This window comes from Gracilinanus agilis, chromosome 2, assembly GCF_016433145.1.
Source record: "Gracilinanus agilis isolate LMUSP501 chromosome 2, AgileGrace, whole genome shotgun sequence".
In the NCBI taxonomy this organism is placed as follows: Eukaryota; Metazoa; Chordata; class Mammalia; order Didelphimorphia; family Didelphidae; genus Gracilinanus; species Gracilinanus agilis.
The window spans coordinates 267768736-267793341 of NC_058131.1; the positions used below are offsets into that span (position 1 = coordinate 267768736).

General features: G+C 44.9%; 1 protein-coding gene across 1 annotated transcript in view; it reads right to left on the reverse strand.

The window, feature by feature from the left end:
• CACNA1B (calcium voltage-gated channel subunit alpha1 B) overlaps positions 1-24606 on the reverse strand; it is a 275653-nt gene that overhangs the window by 25000 nt on the left and 226047 nt on the right. The window contains 4 exon segments of the mRNA XM_044659657.1: positions 882-990; positions 15115-15211; positions 19058-19185; positions 20247-20394. Coding sequence (XP_044515592.1) covers positions 882-990; positions 15115-15211; positions 19058-19185; positions 20247-20394 — 482 coding nt within the window.

Consider the following 24606-nt stretch of genomic DNA (forward strand, 5'->3'; position numbering starts at 1 on the left):
GCTTTCCTTATTGCTCAATAGCACAGGCTGGAAGCACAATAAAGATAGAAATATATTTCTGACTCGACATGGTTTGAGAACTAATGGAAAAACTATGTGATTCTTCTCTTTTTGGAAGGGCTCAGTGTTATTCCTGTGAATGTCTTTATGAAGTCATGCAGGAAGAAGGAAGGTCTTCTTCTGGGGGTACAGGGGACAAAAGGCCTGAGACGGACCAGGGAGTCTTCCCGTTCCCTCTATCTCGAGTTCTTACCCATGTTTTGAAACCCAACTCAAACGCCACTTTGTCCAGAACCTCTTTCCTGATCCTTTCCTCTTAGTAACAGCCTTTTCACTCTCACTCTCCACTCATATTGGGCTCTTTTCTGTACTTCTCTTACACAATTATATAATATTGTGTATTATAGATATTTCTGCATGCCACAACCCCCATATAAGTGCCATGATGGCAAGAACTGTTCTTTTTAGTTGAAGTGCAGTAGTTTAAAATGGAAAAACTATAGAGCTCTGCCTTGTACCAGTCAAACAGAAAACCAGGCCAATGATGCAAAGAAAAAAGAAAACGCCTGTGTTTAAATGCAATTTGGAAAATTGGGGTTATTTTTTTTGCATGTTTAGAGTGCTGAAATGTCTTTTGAAGCAAAATAAACAGTATTACACTTTAAAAAATGAACTTTGTATATCTCACTGTGTACCTGGCTGGCTTGGCTTATAGTGCTCTTCCTGAAGAATAAAGTGAACTTTTGCTTTTGTCAGAGATTCAAGGCTTGGAGCACAGCTTAGTCCTCTTCTCAGGCTGTGCTTGGGTAAGAATGAAGGCAGATACTGTGTAGCTCCTGATTTCAACCCTCCTCAGGGTGTCAGCCCTTTTACCTCCTCACCTGGTGCAAGTTTGATGTCCAGAGCCGTCCGGATGAGGGCCATCAAGGTGGAAGTGAAGTGCACAGTCATGTCCTCATTGGAAATGGGCATGTTCATTCGCACCAGGCGCTGAGGAGAGACCCAAGTGTGGGTCAGGAGAAGAGCCCAGCCTGCCAGCCACCCTCTTGTCTGACCCTCCCCCTCCCAACTGCTGGCTTGAGGGCTTAGGAAAGGTTAAGCTTTGGTGCGCTTGTGGCCTGCTCTCCTCTCCCAGGGAGGGGAGGGAATGACCGTGGGCTGAGCTAAGTAGAAGGGGGGGAAGTTTGCCAGCATTCTCGGTACCCCTCAAAGCCAGCCTCAGGAAGCAAAGAACCCAACCAGGACTGTTTTAAACTTGGGCTTTTTCTCATCAAAGGGCAAGAGACACTACCACCAAAGGAGACCTACTAGAAGTGAGCTTCCCCCAGGACGCAGGCCATCTCTGCTCTCTCAGTTGTGCCTTCCCTTCCCTCAAGCTCTCTAATCCTGGCTAGACTTCTGTCATTTAGCAAAGGCCTACCTGGGGTGTCGGGCACGAATGTCCTCTTCTGCCTCCACTGCACAGGGGAAGGAAAGGCTGGTAGTTCTGCCACTAGCTCCTAACAGATCCTCTACAGAGAGCCTGGACCCCGAGCTGGACAGGATGTCCCTGCCCTCTCCAGGTGCTGGGAGTAGAAGGGAAACCTCTCTTTTCCTGAAGTTTCTGTGCCTCTAGCCTTGGGCTGACTTGGCGTGCCCCTCACCCCTACCATCTTCTTAGGCTTCTCCCTCCCTGGTTATTTAGCTAACTATTTCTATCTTGGCTCATTTCTCCACAGGTAGAAGAAAGGAGATTTCCAGGCAGCCACATTGGAAGCTACAGGGTCTTAAGCCTCAGTTTGTACAGGTGACCTCTGGTTTGTCCACTCAGTCCTTCAAGCTACACTGCCTCATCCTTATCCTTGGCCCATGGCAGTTCTTTTTCACAGAAGCTACTATCTATCAAATGGGGGGTGGTTTCCACAAGTGGATATCAAGGTCCCTTCTCTCCCCTCCCAGAGCATTTGGGAATTGTTAGCACTACCCCCATGCCCAAGAGAATTTTCCCAAAATGGTCTCCTTGAGCTAGGCTGATGCCTTCAAAACTAAAACTTGCCTGTCAAACCTCCCAGGCACAACTTGTTCCTCAGGTCGTCAGGTTTCAGAAGATTTGTCTCAGATGGAAAAGATACAGACTACCATTTGTAGGGGGATCATGGGAGGTGATCCAGGCTGGACGGTTTCCCTATGACTTTGGGAAGAATCACGGAAGCTCAGGCCAGAAAGGGATCTCAGGGATCATCTACTCTAAGAGGAAGCAGAAATCCTTTCTCTGTGTAAGCTTCTGTAGAAGAGCTTTAGTCACAGGGAAGTGGCCCACACCACTTATTGACATCTCTAAATGTTTAGAGCTTGCCTTTGTATCACACTGAAGTCTTCCCCTTTTGCCACTTCCATCCGCTGTTTGAAATTCTGTCTGACTGGGCCATCCAAGCAGAACTCATCTATCTAATCCTTCTTATAAGAGCCTCCAAACAATTAGAGACTTTCAAACCCTTAAAGGTAAATATGGTGACCTTCTAGGAGTGTGTTGTTCAACAGGATAAATTTCATTCTTTTTTTTGTCTGATCTTTGTGAGACCTGGTGACTGCTCCTGGCTTGTCACTGTCTTAAAGGAGATATGCTTCTCTTTGACTTGAGAGGGTTAGCTTCCCTCCCAGCTTGCTGGAAACTATCAGGATTTTGAAATGTCCTGTTTGGGACCCAGGGGTATGGAAAGAATGACCTCTAGATAGGAGTTAAAAACTTTAATTCAAATTTGACATGTAATTCAAAGATCAACGATCTGAATTAAAAGATCAACGATCTGAGTTAAAGACTTGAGTTCAAATTTGACACTTAATTTTCTGTGTAACCTTGAGCAAGCCATCTCTTTTCAAAGTCTCAATTTTTTCATCTGAGAAATGAAAGAATCTGACTCAATGGCTTTTAAGGTCCCTTCCAGCTCTTATCTATGGACCTATGGATTTTGAACAACTAAGTGGAGAGTTTGAAGAGTGGTGTGGGGCAGAGAGAGAGGCAGTCAGTCCAGGTCCAGACATCTGTTATGTAAAGGATGGCAACATGGAATCCCTGCAAAATCTTTTGCAGGGATTCCATGTTGCCATCCTTTACATAACACATCCCAATTCCAGAGGGCAGTTGGTGGTTTCAAGGACCCTCCATTATCTGCATATCAAAAGGGAAAGGCTCTGGGAGGGTTGCCCTAAATCTTGGTGCAGGTAACTGATGTGGCAATAAATAACAGAGAATCACAGACCTTCAGAGTTGGGAGGGACTTCAAAACTAATTCATATTCCCTTATTTTACAGACAAGGAAACAAGCCCAGAGATGTTAAAGGACTTGCACAAAGTCACACAGCAAGCTAGTTGAAGAGCTGGGACTAGAACCTGGGCCTCCTTACTTCAACCATGGCTCTGTCTAGAGGAAGAAAGAAGGGATAGAGACCCCTTTTGACAGCAGTTCTTGGGAAGATATTCATGGTTCTTTCCAGTTCCCAGGAAAAGCTCCTAAAGCTCAGGCATCTGAACTTCAGCAACATACTCCTGAAGCAGCCTAGGTCAGATAGCTTGCCCACTGCCTAGGTTTGCTGAGTGTCTTATGTGTGTTTTGGGGGAGAGGTGGTGTTGAGATGCACATTTATTTGATTCCAACAGAGCCCCTGGTCTTTCCCATCTCCCATTTTAGCTGTATTTGGTATTCCAAACAGGTAAAGCATCAAGCTAAGGAGTTTGGGGCTTTTAGGAGAATAGGACCTGCTCCTCCCCTGCTCAAATCTAAAGAAAGCTCTACCCATTTCCCAGGCCACAATAGTCCAGAGATCAGAATATGCGAAAAGCATAAAAGAGACCTACATTCTGAGGCTGCTGTCCCTAGAGTAGGCAGGCTAGCCTGTAACCTACAGGAGGAATATGAACGGATCCTTGGGATCCTTGGGTCAGTGTTAATCAATAAGAAAACTTCCACTAAATATAAGGATTTGACCCCATCTCCAAGGATTTATCCAGCCAGGTCACCTGCAGGTCTCTTAGAGTTAGGGAAGACAGCTGCTTCAGGTCTTATGGAGATAGCCTGCATGATGAACTGAGTCAGAGGTAGCTTCTTCTCTGTTTCCATAAGGGACCCCATGCCCAACCCAGAGAGGAATGCTAATCTACCCAGTGAGCATGTTTGGAATCAAGCGACCCTGGAGAAACCGCTAGGTTTCAGCTTTGTAGGAGGAGGGTAGACACTCAGACTCTGAGCCTTCCTGCAAAATTGGGCTCATTCTGATGTCATCTTCCCCATCACCAGGGAGTGAGTCTCTTTTGGAGGCAAGACGACTGGCAGCAAATGAGTCCTACAAACCTGAGAAATGAGGTCACTCTCCCACCTTTGTTGTCTGGCCCAGCATTTGTGGGTCAAGGAGTAGGCCCCTTGGGAACCTTGTTCGTTGGCCTCCAAGACAGCTCATCTAATCCTCTTGGCTGCTCCCAATAATAACTTGAATTAAAGTCCAGAACCAGGCCAAGTGAACATTTTTTAGACCCTCTTTCCAGGGTAGCCCTTCATATCTGTCATGCTGACAGCAGAATTTCTTTAAGGAATTTGATATTTTGAAAAATTAGAACTTCAAATCAGCAGCATTTAATATTTGGAGTGGGGGATTGAAGGGGACAAAGAGAAAGGGAAATGCTGTCAAATTCAGTCCCTAGTTCTGCATTTTCTCTGCCCATTTTGGCCACTGCCCCTCTCCTAACCCACAGGCCCTTCCTTACCCTTTTCAGCAGAGACATGCTTGAGGAAAGCCTTAGAGATGTCTGGCCCCATAACTCATTTCATTCATGATCTAGGGCCAGCCTAAGAAATGGGGCAGGTTCCAGCTGCAGCTACAGGGCACAGCCCTAACCCAATCTTTTCCCTCTGCTGGGTCAGGGAGCAGATGTCAGAGCTGGCTGTCCCCGTTCTCCCAGAGGGCTAGGAGAACAAGCTCCTCTGTCTCAGGTAGTCATACCCAATCTGAAATGCTGGCAAAGTTCCAATTTAATGTATCCAATGCGGGGAGTGGGGGGAGGTCCCCCAGGCAACAGGCCCTGGCCTCTCAGCGCACAAAAGGTTAGAACACATACAGTCAATATTCTGTGCAATCCAATGGTTAACTTACTGCAGGAGGTTGAAGGAGTCCCACTTCAGTGAGAGAGAGAAGGTTAGGGATGGAAAGAGACAGAAGATGCATGGGCGTGAAGAATAAGCAGATGACTCCTAACTTCAATCAGGAGAGCTCCATCCTGGGGTGGGCCAGGAGCTGACACCGTGGGCCTTGTTTTTTCTCTTGGAATATGGCCTTAGGAGCATCAGGGGATATTCTCCTTTGGCGTCTAGTTTGCTTTTCAGATATTTCCTGGAATCTTTCCAGGATGCCTCTAAAAGAGCCAATATCAGCCTGCCTATCTGAAACAGCCCTGAGACTATAGCTTACTTAACTGTGCCTAGCTGGTGGGTTTGTGGCTCACTTGGACCTTATATGTCTATCAATTTCCATAAATACTCCAGATGAACTTCCCCTGACACCCCTTTCCCTAGAACCACATCTACCTTCTTGCCAGTGAATAGGGGCCAAAGAGACACCCAGGTTCTTCCTTTCCTGAAGCTCTTGGTACCTTGCCTAGTGTCAGCCCTTGCCTCTGAGGTTCCACATGCTGTCAGCCAGAAAGAATAATCCCTGAATAGGGACCAGCTGGCACTTCCAAGGCTTCAAGAGAAGTAGGGTTCTCTTCCCAGTTTCCATCCTAACTTGCATCCACTATCCTTAGTACCTTGGTCAAGCCCTGAAGCCTGTTCCCAGAACACCTCTAGGTAAGACGCAAGCTGTAAGAACTCTTTGGAATGCTGCCATTGGAAGTACGTCCCTTGACTGCCTCCTGTACAGTGAAGCAGCTTCACAAAGTTTCGGGCATGTTTGCCTGAGAGTCCCTTCCCCACTCTTGTCTCTTCAGCCTTCATCTTCATCTGAACAGATACAGGAAGCTACTTTGGTGAGAGAAGGGAAAGGTCATCCTTCTTTTAGACTGGATGCTGGAAAGAGGGAGAAGCAGAAGAGCCTGCGTTCTATGTGATGTCAGAACGCGGGTATGGTTTGGCAGGGTTGGAATCAACAATTCAGGGCTTCCACTATCACTTGGAAATGATTTCCCAATAAAATCCTCATTGAAATAATAAATTACTGCTCGTGTGTCTCTACCATTTATGTGAATGGCTACACTGACTCATGAAAGCCAGAGCTTCTCCTTCCTGGGACCCTGAGACCAAACTTCATAAACTTCCATTGATGACCATCGATTGTTGCTTTGTATATACTCCAATCTCTCTGGCCTGCCTCAAATTATGCTGAAGACACTTTCTCCCAACTCGGTACTTGGCTACAGACTATATAAGCCTAAGAAGAGGAAAAAGAGGGGGCTTTGTTGGTCCTTGTTTCTCTATCCTACTCCCCTCCCTGCCTCAGATAGATTATCATTTTTCTGAATTCTGTGGTCTGGCAGACTTCCTCACTTAATAACTCCTGGCACATAGTAAATGCTTATTAAATATTTTATGTCTGTTCTGTCTGCCTGTCAGCCAAAAAACCTTGGGTCTCTGGCCCAGGTCTACAGGCAAGAGGGAGGTAGTCCTGGATTCTATCTCTAGGTCAGTCACAAATGGACTCTAGTCAGTCCCACACAGTAACCATCTTTTCCTACCCTTCTTGATTACCCTTCCATAGGAATGAATAAGGGGTGACTGACAGACTGTTGGATGAATGGATGGGAATTAGAGTCTAATATTTCACTCCAGGTCACGAGGCCTTCAAAGCCTAGCCTGGGATCTGAATCATTTCTCTCATCTCACCTAGTTTTCTTCAAGATTCACTCAATGATTTGCTTCTACATGAATCCTCTCCAGATTCCTTCAGTTGTTAGTGGCTCTTCCTTCCAGAACAATTCGGTTCATGAGTACTATCTATAGACTTCAATATGAGATCTCTCATTAGAATTTAAGTTCACTTTGGCTTTCTATCCCTCCACTTCCAAGCAAATGTCTAGCATGTATTGTTGATTGATGGTGACTAATAGAACAGGAACTTTTAAACAAAAGGTGGTTGTTGAAGTGGTCCTGGGGAAAGGTCCTTGGTGAGAATTCTAATAGTTGTATCTGTCAGAGCTGGGAAAGGCTTTAGAGTTCAATCTCCTCTTTTTTCAGAGTGGAAAATTGGGGCTCAAAGAAAAGTAACTTACAAGATCATGTAGCTATTGCAGAACAGAACAGGGTCTAGAATCCAAGTTTCCTCAACCCCCCAAGCTAATATTTTCCTTTGTGTCTTCAGTATCTTCTATAATAAGTCACTGAAGTGAACCTTCTAGGAGAGCCCTGAGCTCATAAATGAGAGAATCAGCACTGTCCATACCATCCACTCATTTCCTTTTCCAGAGGCTCTCTCAAGTGTGGGGAATGGAGGTTTGGTCTGATGTCCCTGCTGACAGTGAAGGAATGATTTAGAATCCTGACCTGTCACCTATAGCACTGGTTTCCATGTAGTAAACAAAGGTAGATTCCTCCCCTTTGTAGTCATGGCTTAGCAGGTCCTGGGTGGGCTCCTGTCCCTGAGATAGACAAGCACTAAACACCTAGGAGAAAGCAGGCACATTCAGTGCTTCATATGAAACCTTCACTTTGGCCATTTCAAAGAAGATTTTGTTGTCCTTGTTGAGTTATTTCAGTTTTCCCCAACTTTTTGTGACCCCATTTGGGATTTTCTTGGCAAAAATACTGGAGTTGTTTGCCATTTCCTTCTCCAGTTCATTTTACAGATGAGGAAACTGAGGCAGGGTCACAGAGCTAGTAAATGTCTGAGGCTGGATTTAAACTCAGGTCTTCCTGACTCCAGACCCATGCTCTATCTACTATACCACCTAGCTGCTAGCACAATAGCTGCTGCCTCAGAGAATTTATTCATGACCTGGAAATCTGGGGTGAGAAAGTCTCTGTAACAGCTGCAAATCAGCAGGTGAGGGCAGAGGAAGGAGGAGCTTTTACAGAGGGCCTGGCGTACTCTTTTCCAACAACAAGCAGCTAGGACTGTCAGAAAAATCTGAGATTATCTCTGTGTCTGCCTCTCTTTATCTCTATGGCTTTCTTTGTTTCTGTCTCTTTTAATACAAAGTACAATTATGATTTTTTTGTAGGCCAGAGGCACTAGAAACTAGGGGAATTAGGAAAGGCCTCTTATAATTGTTGCTAGAGCTTAGCTTTTAAGGAAACCTGGGATTCTAAGTGGGATATGTGGGGAAGGAGTGCATGCCAGGTATGGGAGATGGCCTTATGCAAAAATACTGAGAAAGGAAATGGAGTGTCACATGTGAGGCATTGGAAGAAGCCCAGTTTGACTGGACTGATAAATGCAGGAATAATCACTAGCATTTATACATTAAGATTGCAAAGCACTTTACAAATACTATTTCATTTAATACCACCCTACAATGTAGGTGCTATTATTATCTCCATTTTATAGATGAAGAAGCAGAAAAGGTTAAGTGACTTTTCCTAGGTCACACAGCTAGTAAATATATGAGGTTAGGTGTCAACTCAAGCCTTCCTGACTCCAGGGCCAGAACTCTTATCTACATACCTAGAAGCACACAGGGGAGCAATGTATATAAGGCTAAAAGCTCATGCTTTTTTATGGATGAAGGGAACGGGATGAATACATTAAATAAAAGGATGGAATCCAACTGGAATCTTTAAGAACATCTTACAATAAAGCGATCTCTGGACTAGACATCAGAAGATATATGTTCTGGTCTTGGCTCTGTGTCAACTTACTGTGACCTTGGGCAAGTTACTGCAACTCTGGGCCTTGGTTTCCTTCTCCATAAAATTTGGGAGTTAAACTATATGATCTCCAAGGTCTCTTCCAGCTCCAACATTCCATGATACTATAATCAGCAGTATGACTAGCTTCTGTTCTGGTTGTTAAGCTTTCTCCCGCTAGTCCAAAATGCTTTCCAAACACGTAGGTTAAGCATTTTTATGGAAGCTTTTAAAGGAATGGTAATAACCCAACTAGCAAATAATAAAGGGCATTATTACTTGAAGAGCACACTAATCATTGAAATAACTAGTCTATTAAAAATGTTTTCCATGAAAGAATATTATGTAGACCAAATATGTTTATCTCAACATTGCTTGCTGTCAGAAATTCTAGTTAATTCATCTGCCATGATAATCTGCATATTCCATGGGCAGGCATCCTCTCCAACAGCAATGCTGGAAGCCAAGAATTTAGCTCCTTTCCATACCATCCTCTTTGGAAAATACTGTTCGACTGCTAGGGAAAGCTTCCCATTTCACCATTTCTTCAGAAACAGACTCAATTCCTCTACCTGCTAAGCAGGACTCCCTCTTTGGTCCCCGGAGTCCCTAAAAAAAACCCAGCCTTGCAAACAGCTCATCCCTCACTTGGCTCAGGCTCATGAAGGCATGCCTCGTGTACAGAAGAGTCTTCTGATTTCAGCGACATTCAGCGATGAGTCTCTTGGGGTAGGGGGTAGGGGAAGACCGTAGGAAGGGAAGGGCTGATCCAGGTTAGGATTTGTTTGCTAGGCTGGGGTGCTACATGGTTTACTAAATATCTTCCCTTCTCTTTCCTCATTTTCCTGGCCTTTCCATGACTCTGCAGCATCCCCTGCTGGCCTCCCCAGTTCATATGGATGGAGCTCTCCTGCTTCTGAATGAGGTCAAAGACACTTACATGCAGGCATTACAAGACAAGCATCAAGACACATGCACGCCAACTCTGCCGCAGGGCCTGCTTCTGACTAGCTGAGGAGAGAGGAAAGTAAAAAGCATCAGCCTCCTGGAAGGAGGCTGGTGACATATAAGAACCACCACACGAGCTGCACTGAGACAGTCACCAGAGACACAGGGATCCAAACACAAAGACACATGGGGAGCACCAGGACAGACAGAGGCGAGTACAGGGGAACAACACAAGCTGGCAGAGGGAGAAGAGAATCATTGAAAGTGGAGGAAGGCAAGAGGATCAAAGCCTTGGCCAGGAGGTGAAAGAAAGCAGACAAGAGGCAGAGCCTAAAGCCTGACTTGGTTCTCCAGTCCAGAAGAGCCTAGGAGCTCAGTTCCAGGGCTGTGGGCAGGGAGTCTGGTTACAGATTCATTTGGGTTTCAGAGTGGGAGGTGGGGGGATTGGGAAGACCTGAGTGCCCTACCTGGCGCCTCCCAGAAAGCCTGGGCTTGAGAGAGGTTGGGGCTAAGGTGAAGCAGTTATCATCCTGAAGACGGAGGCTGCTGGGGTAAAGGTGGCGTGTATTCTGCCATGCCTGCTCGCTCACTCTTGCTAGCAGGTATGATAACCTCAGAGCTGAGCCCTTCATTGGGGTTCACTCTGAACAAGTTAGGCGGAATAGGCACCAGGAGCTTGCTGGGAGTGGGGAACAAAGACCCTCTAGGTCAAACTCATACTGGGTCACTTTGGCTGTACTTGGAGTGTTTCCTGGTGAAGACAATGTTCCTGCCTGTGCTCAGGACCTTTCTAAACTGATGGGCCAAAATCACCAAGAGTTAGTTGGAACTTTGGGGCACTAGAGTCTACCACAGATAGATTGGGATGGGGAAGTGCTAGAGCCACAGACAGGAGAGAGGACAAATGCATCCTGCAGGAACATTCTTTTCATTTGTCAGAAGAAAGAGCCCAGGCCCTTGCAAGGCTCGGCTGTCTCCTTAAGACCTCTCACTCTTGGGGAGCCATACTCAAGGATGGCTAGTGCCTTACAGTCCAGCTGTGCAAAGTGACTCCCTTCCAGAGGAAAGCTAGGAAGGAAACAAGTACTTACTAAGTACTATATAAATATTATTTCATTTAATCCCCAAAATAGCTCTGGGAGGCCCCATTTTGCAATTGAGGCAGAAGTTTAGTGACTTACCCAGAAGCATATAGCTAGTATCTAAGGCTGGATCTGAATTCAGATCTTCTTGACTAGAGGCCCAGCATTTTGTCTACTGCATGACCTGGCTGATATAGATAGCTGTGCCTTGCAAGGGCAATCAAGGAATGACAAATTTCCTTTAAGTCTTTGGTGAGCTTTTATACCTAACCTCAGCTGCTTAAATCCATTTGTTTTTTTGTTTTTTTTTCTTTTCTTTTCTTTCCTCCCCCCCCCCCCCCATTTTCGGTAGTAGGAAGGTAGAAGCAAAGACCTCAAAGTCCAGAGCAGTCATCCTGCACTATGAGACTAGAGTCAAGGCATCTACATATATTAGGGGGGAAGACGTTCCATGGTAGCAGGTAGGTCAGAGAGCACATAAACCTGTCTCCCAAAGGCACCCTTCTCATTCCCTACAAGAAAGAACCCAAATACTAGCAAGGCTCCCTATACAGGCAGCTCCAAACCCAGGCCTTCTTGGGTTTTTTTTGTTTTTTTTTTTAAACCTTTACCTTCCATCTTGGAGTCAATGCTGTGTATTGGCTCATAGGTGGAAGAGTGGTAAGGGTAGGCAATGGGGGTCAAGTGACCTGCCCAGGGTCACACAGCTGGGAAGTGTCTGAGGCCAGATTTGAACCTAGGACCTCCTGTCTCTAGGCCTGGCTCTCAATCGACTAAGCTACCCAGCTGCCCCCCAAACCCAGGCCTTCTTGTTCTTCATTTGAGACTTGAGTTGTACTTTTATAGCCCAGCACTGAAGTCTGTAGGTTTTCTAGAAAAATGCTCCTGTAGAACAAAGGCATGTGGCCAGTCTCATTTAGAGACTCCGGGGCCAGGAAGCAAGTGTGCACCTCACCGCCTGCTCTAGACCCACAGCTTCTCCTAAGAGATGTGCAGGACCCTCCACTATATTCTTATCTGCCATTGACCTGGAAAATAAAAAAGAGACTCAAAAGGGCTTGGGAGTTCACAAGAGCTTAATATAGGGTCTGAGAGTGGGGTCTAATATAGTAGCCTATGCAAATAAAGGATTGGGGATAACTGCGCAGGAAACATCCCGGTTACGTGTGCGTGTCCACACTAGACAGCATGTAGTTGCAAAGCTTTTGTGCAGACTTGGTTTAGGCCATTTGGGAGAAGGGAAGGGTTTGGAGGACAGAGGGGGTGGAGGGTTGGGCAACGAAGGCCAGTGACTCCCAACATTTGGAGGCCACTTGCAGGTAAGCCTCCAACCCTGCAGCCTCCACCGCTCCCAAGATATAGGAAAAATGGCAGTCTCCCGCAGGGATTTCATTTTTAAAACTCTAGATTGGGGTCACTTAGTCATTCAAGTATCACTCTGCTGCCTAGCAAAGGAGTCAAAGAAGGATAGGAGAGCCCCTGAGACTCGGCTTGGACTTTCCCAAGTCACCACCCTCTTCTCTAGCCACTGGGGTATCGCCATCGGCACCTACGCTTCCAGACAAGAGGACGAGACTCCTCCTCGGGTCACAGGTGTGCTAAGGGTTTCTCCCAAGTAGACTGGGAAGAAGGCAGAAGGATACAGAAAGAGACAATGATAGAGCTGGGTGCAAATACAGCCAAAGAGACAGACAGATGGACACACCACGGATCCCCAGATGGGTCAGGAAATGCCCGTCGCCTCAGGGGCTGACTCTCTTAACTGGAGATGATGGTGGCCCAGGAGGTGCACCCTGAATGTGTGAGCACTGGGAAGCAGGCGGCCCCAGTCCTAACCCCAGCACAAGAAGCTTTCCAAGGAGGGAGTGGGGAAGTGGAGGGGGGGAGGAGGGAGAAGAGGTCTACCTTATAGGCAACTCGAGCAGGGCATTTCTTTCCCAGGCCGAGGGGTGGGGACATGTGTTTCAGCATCTCAAACATGTCACTGTAACTGATGCGCCCACTGGGAACCAATCAGAAAGAGGCAGAGGCACCGCAGGGAGGGGACATCAGCGGCAGGAGGGCAGCACAGAGGTTAGGGAGGGAAGGAGGGGAGGTGGGGAAGGGAAGGTTTGGGAGGAAGCAGACAAGAAAACAGATCCAGTTAATCAAATTTTTCCATTAAAAACATAAAAAAATTAAAAGTAGGTAAAATGAGGGATTTCTCTGCTGTGTGTTTTTTTTCATCCCCATTCTCAGCGCCCTCCTCCCCCAGCCCTAACCCCTATTCTCCTGGTCTCCGCAGAGAGATCCCTAGGTCGAAGTTACACCTTGATGCTCTAATCCCTGCAGCAGTGGACGGGATGATTGATGTCTAAGGAAATGGACATGGAAAGGAATGAGGGAGGGATGGGCTAGGTTGGCTTTTTAATTTTATTTTCTTATTTTGCTTTTTAAAAAAAATAATTTAAAAATGCCAAATCCAAAAACCTTTGTATTCACCATGCCAGGGAGAGCTGGTAGACAGAGTTATGGGAGAGCTGGTAGACAGAGTTATGGGACAGACAAAGCTCTGACTCATAGAATCATAGCCAATACTTCCATTTCTTTTTGTGGTCAAGATTTCCTTCCAATTAAGGTTAAAGGCTAAAAAAAGAAGAAAAAGAAAAAAAAGGAAAAAAGAAGAAAAAAATCCTTTCTTAAAACACAAATGAAATGGGAAAGTGGAATCATTTTGGAATGTAAATTCACAGAGAGAACCCTATTACCAAGGCCAGACTCAAAAGGGGCTTCTCTGAGATCAGAGACCTTGAGGACCTTGGAAGCAAAGGGAACACTAACCCTATGGTAGAGCTTTGAGACCCAAGAGGAGGGGGACAGGGACCCTGCAGTGGAGCTGAGCTGAGAAGGGATCTCAGAAGGGGACCAGGGGAACCTGGCCCAGAGAGCAGATTTGTGCTCACTTATAGTCCCCCTCCTATAAAATTACAAGCTGATGGCCTGACATGGGTCTTGAAGAGCTGAGTAGCATGAAGATAGCTCTATTACAGCACACCAAGGAGGAGAGGAGCTAATGAGGCACCGGGAACTCAGCCACCTCCTCCTGTCTTCTTGCCATTCTTTCTGGGCCATAGAACTCAGATAACATCCGTTCTGCCTCTGAGTGGCCCATGCTGAACGCTAGCTTTAGAGGTTCTGGACCATGGACTCTTGAGTCTTTTGGAGTGCAAGAGGCAGTGATTGCAGCTTCAGAGAAACTGCATTTGCTTAAGGACTTATCTGACTTCCTCCTGTTCCAGCCAAACTTTCACTGCTCTGAGGGGTAGGGTGGCTAAACCATGTTACACACCATCTTTTTTGACTTTTAAAAATCTTCAGCTCTGATCATGCTCCTGGTACTTGCCCCATCTTCCGCCAGGGCCAGGAGAGGAGCTGCTCCCTGTAAAGACTTGTAGAGGACTGCCTGATCCTCTGTGAGTATATGAGGAGTGGAAAGTGGGAAGAGTGTTGGTCCTCAGCCTCAGAAAGTGTACCAGCCCACCTCTGGAGAGTCCAGAGGGGATATTATGCTATTTGGACCACAACATATCCCTTGGCTAGAGTTTGGCCTCCTGTGCCAAAGCCCTGGGTTTTTGTTTTGTGCTTTGATTCATCTCTAATTGATGGGCAGTGTTCCCAGGTCAACGTTCTAGGCTGTTCACTTGTTTTTTCCCCGTCTTTGACTTTCAGGAGCAGCAATCTACCTAACCAAGGAGGTCAAGGAGGAAAGGTCATTTGGCCAGCCTGGCTCTTTCTGTCCTGAGGATAGCCCATGTGTGAACCTCACAGGGAGTTTATATAAATGTAGACTATTGTCCAGCTGCAGAAACTTCAAGGATGTGTGTGTAGGGGTGTGTGTGTGTGTGTGAAGGAGATGGAGGAAGGCAGGAAAATAAATGTCTTCTTGTCCTGGGATCTCCAGTGATCCAGAGGATCAAAGCTCTGCCCTCCTCGACCAGGCTTCTTCCTCTAGCAGCCTCTCCCTCCACACCCTAAAGCAACTTTCTGGTGCACTGTCTCATAAGGCTGCCTGTCTCCAGCCAGCTGGGAGTGGGGAAATTAGATGGGGAAAACAAAGCGTCAAGGAAGTTAGATTGCAGAGGGAGAGGGGCAGGACAGGGAAGGGAGGAGAGAAAAAGGAAGGTGTCAGTCATTCCTGTCTCAGGCATGGGGTCAGACACATCATGGTTATTTTGTCTACTGTTGGCATTTCGGGTAGGAAAGAAATTATGCTGGATGGATTCTCTGAAGTTGCAAACCTTGTAGGCCAACCTACGAGGGCAGTTCTTTCCTAAGCCAACGGGTGGCGCAATACAACGCAACAAACTGTACATATCCTTATAATGAATCCGGCAACTAGAAAGGAAACGTCACATGTTACAAGGACAAAGGCATGATGACCCACCCTTCCCCTCTCCCCACCCCCCTGTCCCCTCCATGAGAAGGTGTGCACCTTGTGAGGCTGCTGGGGAACGAGGAGGACCAGGGAGGCAGCTCCCCCACCCGAGGGACTGCTAGGGTTTGGGGAGAAAAGACACCTCATCTTGCCTGGACTCAGGGTGGGGCCGGCGTGCTTGGCTCCAGCCACAAGCATTTCCAGCCCCGTGTATCCAAGAGTTAGACAGGGAGGGAGCAAAGGGCCATGGGAAGAACTCCTTTACTGTCCCCTCTGGATGAATGTCACCAGGAAACCTCAGTCTGGTCCATGGAGGAGGAAGGCACTGAAAGGAGTCAAGCCATTCTGGCTCTATGGAGACCTCATCTCATGCTCCTCCCAGGTTGGACTTGTACTTCTGCAGTCTATTTTTCTCCTCCTCCTCCCTCCACTTAAGGACATTCCCCTCCCTCGAGCTATTTTGAAAGTTCTAAAACCTTTTCCTATTTCGCAGTTTCACAAGGGGGATAAAAACCAAGAGGTGAGCTCCAGGAAAGGAAGATGCCTGTGTCCATGGTCCTGAAAGTTGTGAAAGCTCTGGCTCTCCCTCAGGCTGGAGGCTTCCTCTTCACTCCCCTGTCTGACCAGCATCCATCAGACAAGGTGACTTCACTGCAGTAGTCTTGTACCAAGTTAGAGGCAACCCCAGAGAGCCCCAGCTTCCCTTAGAAGTCCATAAGGATCCATCATCAAGGAAATGACCTAAGCCAGTCATGAAGCTTCATATGCATTTCACCTGTACCACATCTTTTAAAGTAATGAGCTCTGTGTGTTTTACATCCAGTAGCATTTTCTTCTTATTGGTCCTACAATAGTTTCCTTATTCCCTTGAGGGAAGGTCCTAGTCCTAGTACTTGGGATTTGGGGAACAAGTCTTTGTTCACCCTTCCCTCTCCCCAGAATTTGATAGCCTCTAATCTCAGTCATGGTTTTTCTGGACTCACAGACTTGATCTGTTTTGTTTGTTTGTTTGTTTTTTGGTATGGCTAGTGGCCAGGCACTCAATAAATATCTGTTATAATGAATGACTGAAGCTTTCATCTATAGGGGAGCTGCCTGTCAGTGACTGAAAGAAGACCCAGTTCCCATGGTTATTATTTTAGCCAGGAGCTTCATCCCTGTGTATTCACCGTGGCACTTGTGGCTGACTTTCTGCGTCTGACTCTTTGTAAGTATTGGAGCTTTTTTCTTCCTTCCTTTCCTCACTCTGACATGAGCCTTCCCTTTAATCCAAGTTTCAGAAAACCATCATAGTTGGGTCTCTATTTTCCCCTAACAAGGTATCCCCAAGAAACAGACAAAATAATTGCAAGAACTGCCTGGGCAAGTCCAGGGCAAGAAGGACCTTGTTCTCAGAACTCTCTAGAGATCAACAGCATTTTGCCTAGGAAGCCTAAGGAGGGAACATGGAATAGGGTTAACTGTGCTGAGCTTGAAGTTAGGAAGATCTGGGTTCAAATTCCACCTCTCATATTTAATAGTTGTATGACCATAAAAAGTCACTTAATAACTTCCAGCCTCAGTTTTCCCATCTATAAAAGGGGGATAACAATACTTGAAGTACTTATCTCATAGTGGTTTTGTGAGGACCAAATGACTTAATGAATATGAAATGCTTTATGTCAGCTATTATGATTATTAAGTCTAGGCCTATTAACTTGGTTGCTAGTAAAGTCAGTCCAAACATGAAGACAAGTCATTTTGTCACTTAGCTTCTCTCAATCTAATCCCAAACCTTCTAACCACAGTGTTTCTCCCTTAAATTGGCTGATCTGAGGACACACTATCCCTATGGGGATCTGCCATATCGGTCTCCTTCTAAGAGGTGCCATTGTCCTTTTGGATTGCTTTTCATTTAGGATTGCTATTTCATTATCATTACTAATATTGTCTACACAGGTAAACCATGAGAAAAAACCCTGAGCTCAGTATTTCCAAGGCAAACTTTATTTTTCTTCCTGGAAAAATTATGAGCTTCAACACTTCAAGTCCACCCATGATTTTGGGGTCAAAGAGCCTTCCTGACTCTTCTGAAACTTTTCTAATCAAAATCCACCTAGTTTGGCCACAACAGCCCCCTTATCTGATGCCTGAATTTTTTTCTTGGAATGTTGTCAAAAAACAAAAGCAAAGCTAGAGAAAAAGAAGAGTAATTGTAGGCCACAAGGGCCCATATGACATGACTATATTCAACATCAGATCTGATCCACAGATCCTGGTGCTACTCAGATAGCTTGGGATACTGAGATTTTTGGCACCTGATTGATATCTCCTTGTCCAATATGAACTATTCTGATATGACAGTTATGGGGGTGACAAAGTACAAAGTCTTCCAGTTCTTTGAAATAAGAGATTTGGGCTAACTGTCCCTGGGGATCAGTTTCTGCCTAGAAGGAATTTCAGGGCATTCCTTCCTGGAAAATATTCTTCCTTGGGAGAAAGTTCAGAGTATAAATAGAACAAATTCTTTCTCAAAATAGTAGACTCATTTAGGGAATAGACTGATGTTGAGTATAGCCATAAGGAGTGGGGACAGGAGAAGGGAGAGAGAATTTTGGGGGGGGGGGAGCCAATGGTAACTTTGGCACTCCTTCCCACCTTCCCCTTAGGGAATGCTTCTCTCCTTCAGTTCTTACCAGGTCTGTGCACAGAGGCTCTAAGGGAAGAGCTTCACCCAACAGAGAAGACCTGAGCCAAACCCTAGTTCTCATAGTTCCTGCTTTGCACAAAACAGGCACTCAATTACACTTGATGCATGACTGAATCCATATTCTTTTTCTAACCTTCCCCAGTGATGGGTATCCCAACCATTATGGCTGGCGTATGTAATTATTTATTTGAAATCTCCTATATTGTAAATAAATTACAAAAGGATCTTGAGAGCATCGCTCAATTAATGTCAATCTATTCTCTTTGTGTTAGCAGGTAACTAGTGATTCACTTCAAAGGAACATGATAGACTAGCTGACCATCTCCTATAAAAAATTTTCACATTACTTTAAATCCATCCATCCCAAACCATACATACATAGTTTCACAGTTAGTATCACCAAAGGGAAACTTCTCAAGGCAAAATTGAAGGATTCCCAGGGAGACTACCTATTTTGAGATAACCTGAGTTGTCTTTAAATCTCTATCTTAGATAAATAACTAGCTAGAAAAAGGAAATCAATTTTGATTGCTATGAGTCTCACTTCATCTGAGAGTGTTCTTCATATCCCAAATACTCAGAAGTAAAGTTCTTTATGATTTCCACAAAGAAAGCAGAGTTTGGTGATAAGGCCACCTGGCAAGTGTGTGCCCATCAAAACAAAAAGTTCCCAGACCTCCATGTCATGGAATGATTTTTCAATGGACTTTCCCCATCACTATCATGTTGGGAATCCCATTAAGTGAAAATATTTCCTTTGGCAACAGGAACCTCCTTCTCTAGGTAGATGTGGATTATACAGGAACATCATCAAGAGAAGTCTATCAACAGCAGACTTCAAGGGTTGCAGAGGGACCTGTATGTGTATTCCCAAACCTGTTTATTTTCATTGTACCACAAGACAGAATGACCATCAGCATTTTTAAGTGAACCCAGGAGGGAAAAGAACACTTATTGGAATAGTATTCAATCATATTCCCTTTGGGAAATAGGAGCCTTCCTTTAAAAATAGTAGTGTCAAGCTTAACCTCATTTCTGAGCACCATGGATTAAGGGAACAAGGTTGTTTCCTTCAGACACCTCCATAGCACTGAGAACATACAGAACATATACGTACCACGCAGCTGGGTCATATTCAGCCCAGACCCGAATAAACTCATCCAGATGGTGAGGCCCTAGGATGGAAGAGTCTCGAGTCAGGTACTCAAAATTATCCATGATCACAGCCACAAAGAGATTCAGCATCTACAGGAAATAAGAAAAGATGACATAGGAAAAGTGGGCCACAAGGTTCTCAGGCATTAGATAACTAGAAAAGAACATGTCAGAAAATCAGCATTCCCTTGGGTGCCCCTCATTGCTGTTGAGATTCTATGAGCACAAAGGTTGTTAATATAATTGAAGGGTAACAAGAATGCAAAATCAGATTCAGTTTAAGAACTATTTTTTTCCTTCACGAACCATAAAACTTCTTCTTCCAGAGAACTATGGGAAGAGATCTATCCAAATGGAAACTCTTAACTCACCTTAGACTCCCCATCTATGTTGTTGCTGTTGTTTAGTTATGTCCTGATCCTTCCTGATCCCATTTGAGGTTTTCTTGGCAAAGATACTGGAGTGGTTTTACCATTTCCTTCTCCAGCTCATTTTACAGATGAAAAAAATGGATGCAAACAGGTTAAGTGACTTTCCCAGGGTCACAAAACTAGTAGTCCAAGGCCAGATTTGAATTCAGGAAAATGAGTCTTCCCAATTCGAGACAAGGCACTCTATCCACTCTGTCATCTAGCTACTCAAAATGAACTCTTGCAAGAATTATAGATTCCAAGTTATTCAAATTTGTAGAATATATATAAAAAAAGATTTGTGTGTCACTAATGGCAAGTTATCAGAAAATGAATGGCAAACTATTCAGAAAGGCAAAAGAAACCGATGCAGTCTTTGGGTGTCCTCAAGTCCCTCCCCAACCGATTTCCAAAGGGTGAAGGACCCCCCATTCACCCTGAAGCTTGGCAGACAGTTGGTAATTAAAAACATGAGTCTCTTTCCAAAAGAGAAAGAAAACCCTTCACAATGAGTTAATTACCAAATGATTGCTTCTGGGATTAAAGGGTTTGATCACCAGAGTAATAAAGGCTTTTAAAATGGAACTGCCTGGTAATGTGACATGAACCCTAATTAGAAACCAGCAGGAGATGCAGGGAGAGTGGCTGGATTACAAACGGTTTGTCTGAGGATCAGATGGAAGGGAAGGGTGCTTCTGAGTGGTAAGGGAGGAGGGGAGGCGCATAGTGACCTAGACTTACCAGAAAGGAACAGAGGAAGATGAAAGAGACGAAGTAAAAATAAGCAAAGTCACTGCCACATTCATCTTTTAGTTTGGTCTCAGGGTCACAGGGACGGTTGCTGAGACACGACAACATGATCTCATGCCAGGCCTCCCCTGTGGCACTCCTGCAAAAAGAGACAGAGCCATGGTGAAATTCTACCGGGAGGGAGAGCCAGGACTCCTTGATCCCAGGCTCCTAAGGGGCACTCACTGGCCCAGTTGTGATGGGATTTCAGAGTAGGAAAAAGCTGACCACCTTCTTCACCCATAACATTTTCCTTGAAGTTGTTTCCCGAACCCTACAGCCTCCAGAGAACACCAAACCAAAGCCAAGTAAGGCAGAAGGGCATATCCTCCAGCTTAAAGAGATTCCACATTAGGGACTGCCCTGGGAAACCTGGAATCTCTTGAACCATTAAAAAGTAGTTTATGTCTACTCTCAGTCTTTTATGCTTCAGCTAAAGTCCATTTTCTCTACTTCTGATGGTTATAGAAATGGAAATCAATTGCTAGCCATTCCCCTTTAATCATTTTTTTCATCTCTCTATTCAGTCAAGAAATATTTATTGATAAGCTACTATATACATATAAAGAGACTTTATACTTAACACCGTATGGAGAGCAATACAAGGCAGGTCAAATCGTGTTAACAAACATTTCTGAAGTGCTCACTATGTGCCAGGTCCTTTGGCAAGCCTGGGTATACAAAGAAAAGCGAAATCACAATATCTGCTCTCAAGAAATAGACTCTAATGAGGAGACAGCATGTAAATGGGTAGCTAAAAGATCTATCAAGATATACAGAGCAGAAGGAAAGCATTCTGAGAGGGCAACTGCTGGAACACGTGGATTTCCAGTTGAGTCTTAAAGGAAGTTGGGAAAATGAAGGGGTGGAGATAAGGAGGGAGGGCATTCCAGAAGAAGGGGACAGCCAGTGCAAAGGAACAGGAAGGGAACGTCTTCAAGTAGGCCAGCGTTGTTGGAACCTAGAGTGTGTGGAGGAGAGTCAGGTGGAAAGAGGCTGGAAAGAACCCATCTCTGACAACATGGAGCATATAATCTAGGAAGGGAGATAAAGATTCTTTACAATAATGCTTGGAATATTTATATATTGTTCATATTTGTGTGCATATTACATACATATGTAATCATATGTGAATAATACATTATTATTAATATAATGGTCAAGAGCCTTAAGCCCTCAATTTGGGGATGTCTCCCATATCACTTTCGGGTTTATTTTGCTCTGACTGAGATTTCCTTAGGAATTTCAGAACTTAGCACATAGTCCCCAGCTCCTTTATAAGTATTCAAGCTAGCAGTGCTTTGAATACAAGACAATCTTGATTTCACCCCACTAAAAATGCAAAACGAAAAGGAATCAAAGGAGGAATCCCCACTAATAGGGGATGATAATTCTCTTTCACTCTCCACTTAGTCCTAAAGTCCTTTATAGTCTAGAATCATAGTACTAAGCATTGAGACTCCCCCAGATGGGAGTAAAGTATTTGGAGTTGATTTGAAGTTGTCCTCTTGCCCATGAGGACTGCAGGCTGAATAGATAGTCATGGGGCCACACACAGTTCCCTCTTAATACTTCTCTTTGACTCCTTTGGCCCCTGTCCCAAGTCTCCCAACTCAGAATTTGGCTAATTTGCTGTCACCCAGAATTTCCTCTGAGAATCTCAGAATATAGCTTGTGCCTAAGTTTCTACAGATATGGGCAAAAGGACTCCCAGTTCCACGTAAGCACCTGAGCTCCCAATATGCTTGGGACACAGGAAAGGTATGGCACTGTAGAAAGAAACTGGTTGTTGAGTCAGAGGACTTGGGTTTTTCGCCCAGTTCTGTTACTTTAGCTTATAAGATCATGGGGCAGATAGGTGGCAAAGTAGACAGAGAGCCAGGTCTGGCCCTGTGTTCAAATCTGATCTGGGAAAGTAATTTAACCCCAACTGCCTAGCCCTTTACCACTGCTCTGCTTTGGAACTAATAGCAAACATTGATTCTAAGGCAGAAGGTAAGAGTTTAAGAAACAGGACAAGATAGAAATCAGATTCCTAGCAGGTCAGAGTTCTGATGTCAGAGTTGGTATATTACCTGTTCCAAACCTTCAAAATGACTGGGAGGTTGGGAATCTGATCTATTAAGAGTCTCTGTCATGGTCAGAGGGTTCTAGCCCCACTTTTAAATCCAATTTCCCTTCTGTCTGATCTTAAGTAGAGGTGAGGTCTTCGATTGCTCTTGTTCTACTCCACATAGGTGATGATCTTTGTGTGAGTTAAAATTGTTCCTTGTTCTCATTCCCCTGACCACCACTATCCTCTTCTAGTTAGCACTGTAAGTTTTTAGCTAACCAGTAATAGTACTCTAAATAGTATTCTAAACCAGTAATAATACTCTAAAAGTAAAGTAATATTAAGCAAGAAGTAAGATGGAAAAGGGGAACCTTGAAGTGGCTTACAGATTATTCCATATATCAAAGGAACATAATAGTTATTTGCAAACTACCTCATTTTGAAACTATGCCTTAAATCAGGGAAAGTCAGTGAGGACTTTCTGTAAGGGTCCTTTCGTCCTGCTAACTGCCCATGGTCTCGAAGCCTCAGAATGAGCTCCAGGAACTCCCCAGGAAGACTAGCAGAACACCAAATATTGTTGATAACTTGAGATGATGAGGATCTGGTTTTTCTCCTTCAGTAATGTTTTATTTTTTTCCACTTACATAAGTAAGATGGTATGGACGTTAATGAAATGAAAGAGTTAATCCATCTCCCACCAAAACCCCATAAAAACGAGACCCCCACTCTTGTCCTCTGAGCATTCTTTCATTTCCTAATGGTCCATACTGCTCACGTGCTCCCAACTCCAATCCATGGTTATACAAGTGACTCTGTGTTTCTCCCCATCCCCATTCTCTTCCTCACATTACTGCCTGCCTTCCTCCACCATCCCATCCCTGTCCTCATGCCATCTGCCTCTGTACCACTCCTTTGTGCCATTTGTCTCTGTACTTTCTGTGCTGTTTGCCCCTGTACCCTCTGTACCATATTAAAGTGTGATTGAAGCATTACTCCCCACTGCCACTGTGGTCTTTCTCAGCAAGTATCCAAGGAACTAAGTGTGCCTTCCCTCCCTCAATCCAGAGGGACTGCCTTGTGGTCTCATTCTCTTATTCAATTAATAATTCCATAAATTAATTAGCAATTCAATGAGCTAATCCTCATCAAAGACTGCTACCATCCTAATGGTGCCACTAATATAAGATTATCCCCATCATCACCAGGATCCATTAAGGCACATGCAGATCTGGGGCAAAATGAGCCCTGATCTCAATGGGAAGCAGATACAAAAGGCTCTGTCCTAAACCAGGAACCAGTGTTCTCAGAGTGGGGCAGGGCAGGAGACCCTCACACACCAAGGGAAGAAAGGGGCAGGAACTGCTCAGCTTCAATGACTGCATGTGCTGCAGTCCTGCCAGAGAGTCATACTGAAACCCAATTCGTTGCCAGATCAGTGCCAAAACACTACATAACCTTAGCAATCTGAGACAGACTCAGATGGGTGGGAACCACCTATTCACTGTTGTTTGCAAAGCACTTTCTATACATTTCTCATTTGAGCCTCATAATCACCCTGTGAGGTAAGTACTATTTGCTTTATCATCCCCTTTTTACAGTCTCAGAGATATTAAGTGACTTGACTGAGGTCACACTGCTTAGAAGTATCTGATGAGGAATTTGAACTCAGGTCTTTCTGATTCCAAGTCCAATACTCTGCATCTGCTTGGTCATGCTCATAGTCTCTACCCTGGAGTGGGCAGGCACAGTTGCCCTTAATGATCACCCAAAGGAACAAAGGCCAGGAGAAGCATTACTATCTCCAGATGGAGGACTGATGCCTAATCAGGAGGAAATCAATAAAACCAGGTCCTTTGGCCTTAGTTTCTACCTCATTGAGTGGGCAAGTTGCCATGAATGATGCTCCTTCACTCTAATGGCTAATTGTCTCCAGACGGTTTCTTGGAACCCACCCCCCACCCCCAGACACTCCACTTTCCTCCTCTATGAGGCAGCTCCCAGGAAAGGAGAAATAAATACAATCTTGAGTAGATTCCAGTTTTTACTAACAAAAAATTCTGCTATATTTGGGCATATATGTAGAGCCATCATTCTCATCTTGGACTCTGTCCCCTAGAACCAACCTGGAATCTGATAGGTAAGTTTTTGTTTTTTCTCACCCAGAATCAAGCCTCCTTGGCACTTTCTGTCCACTATTTCCAAACCATGCCACCTGCCTTCTGGCCATACTCCCATCCCGCTTCCAAAGGGACCTTG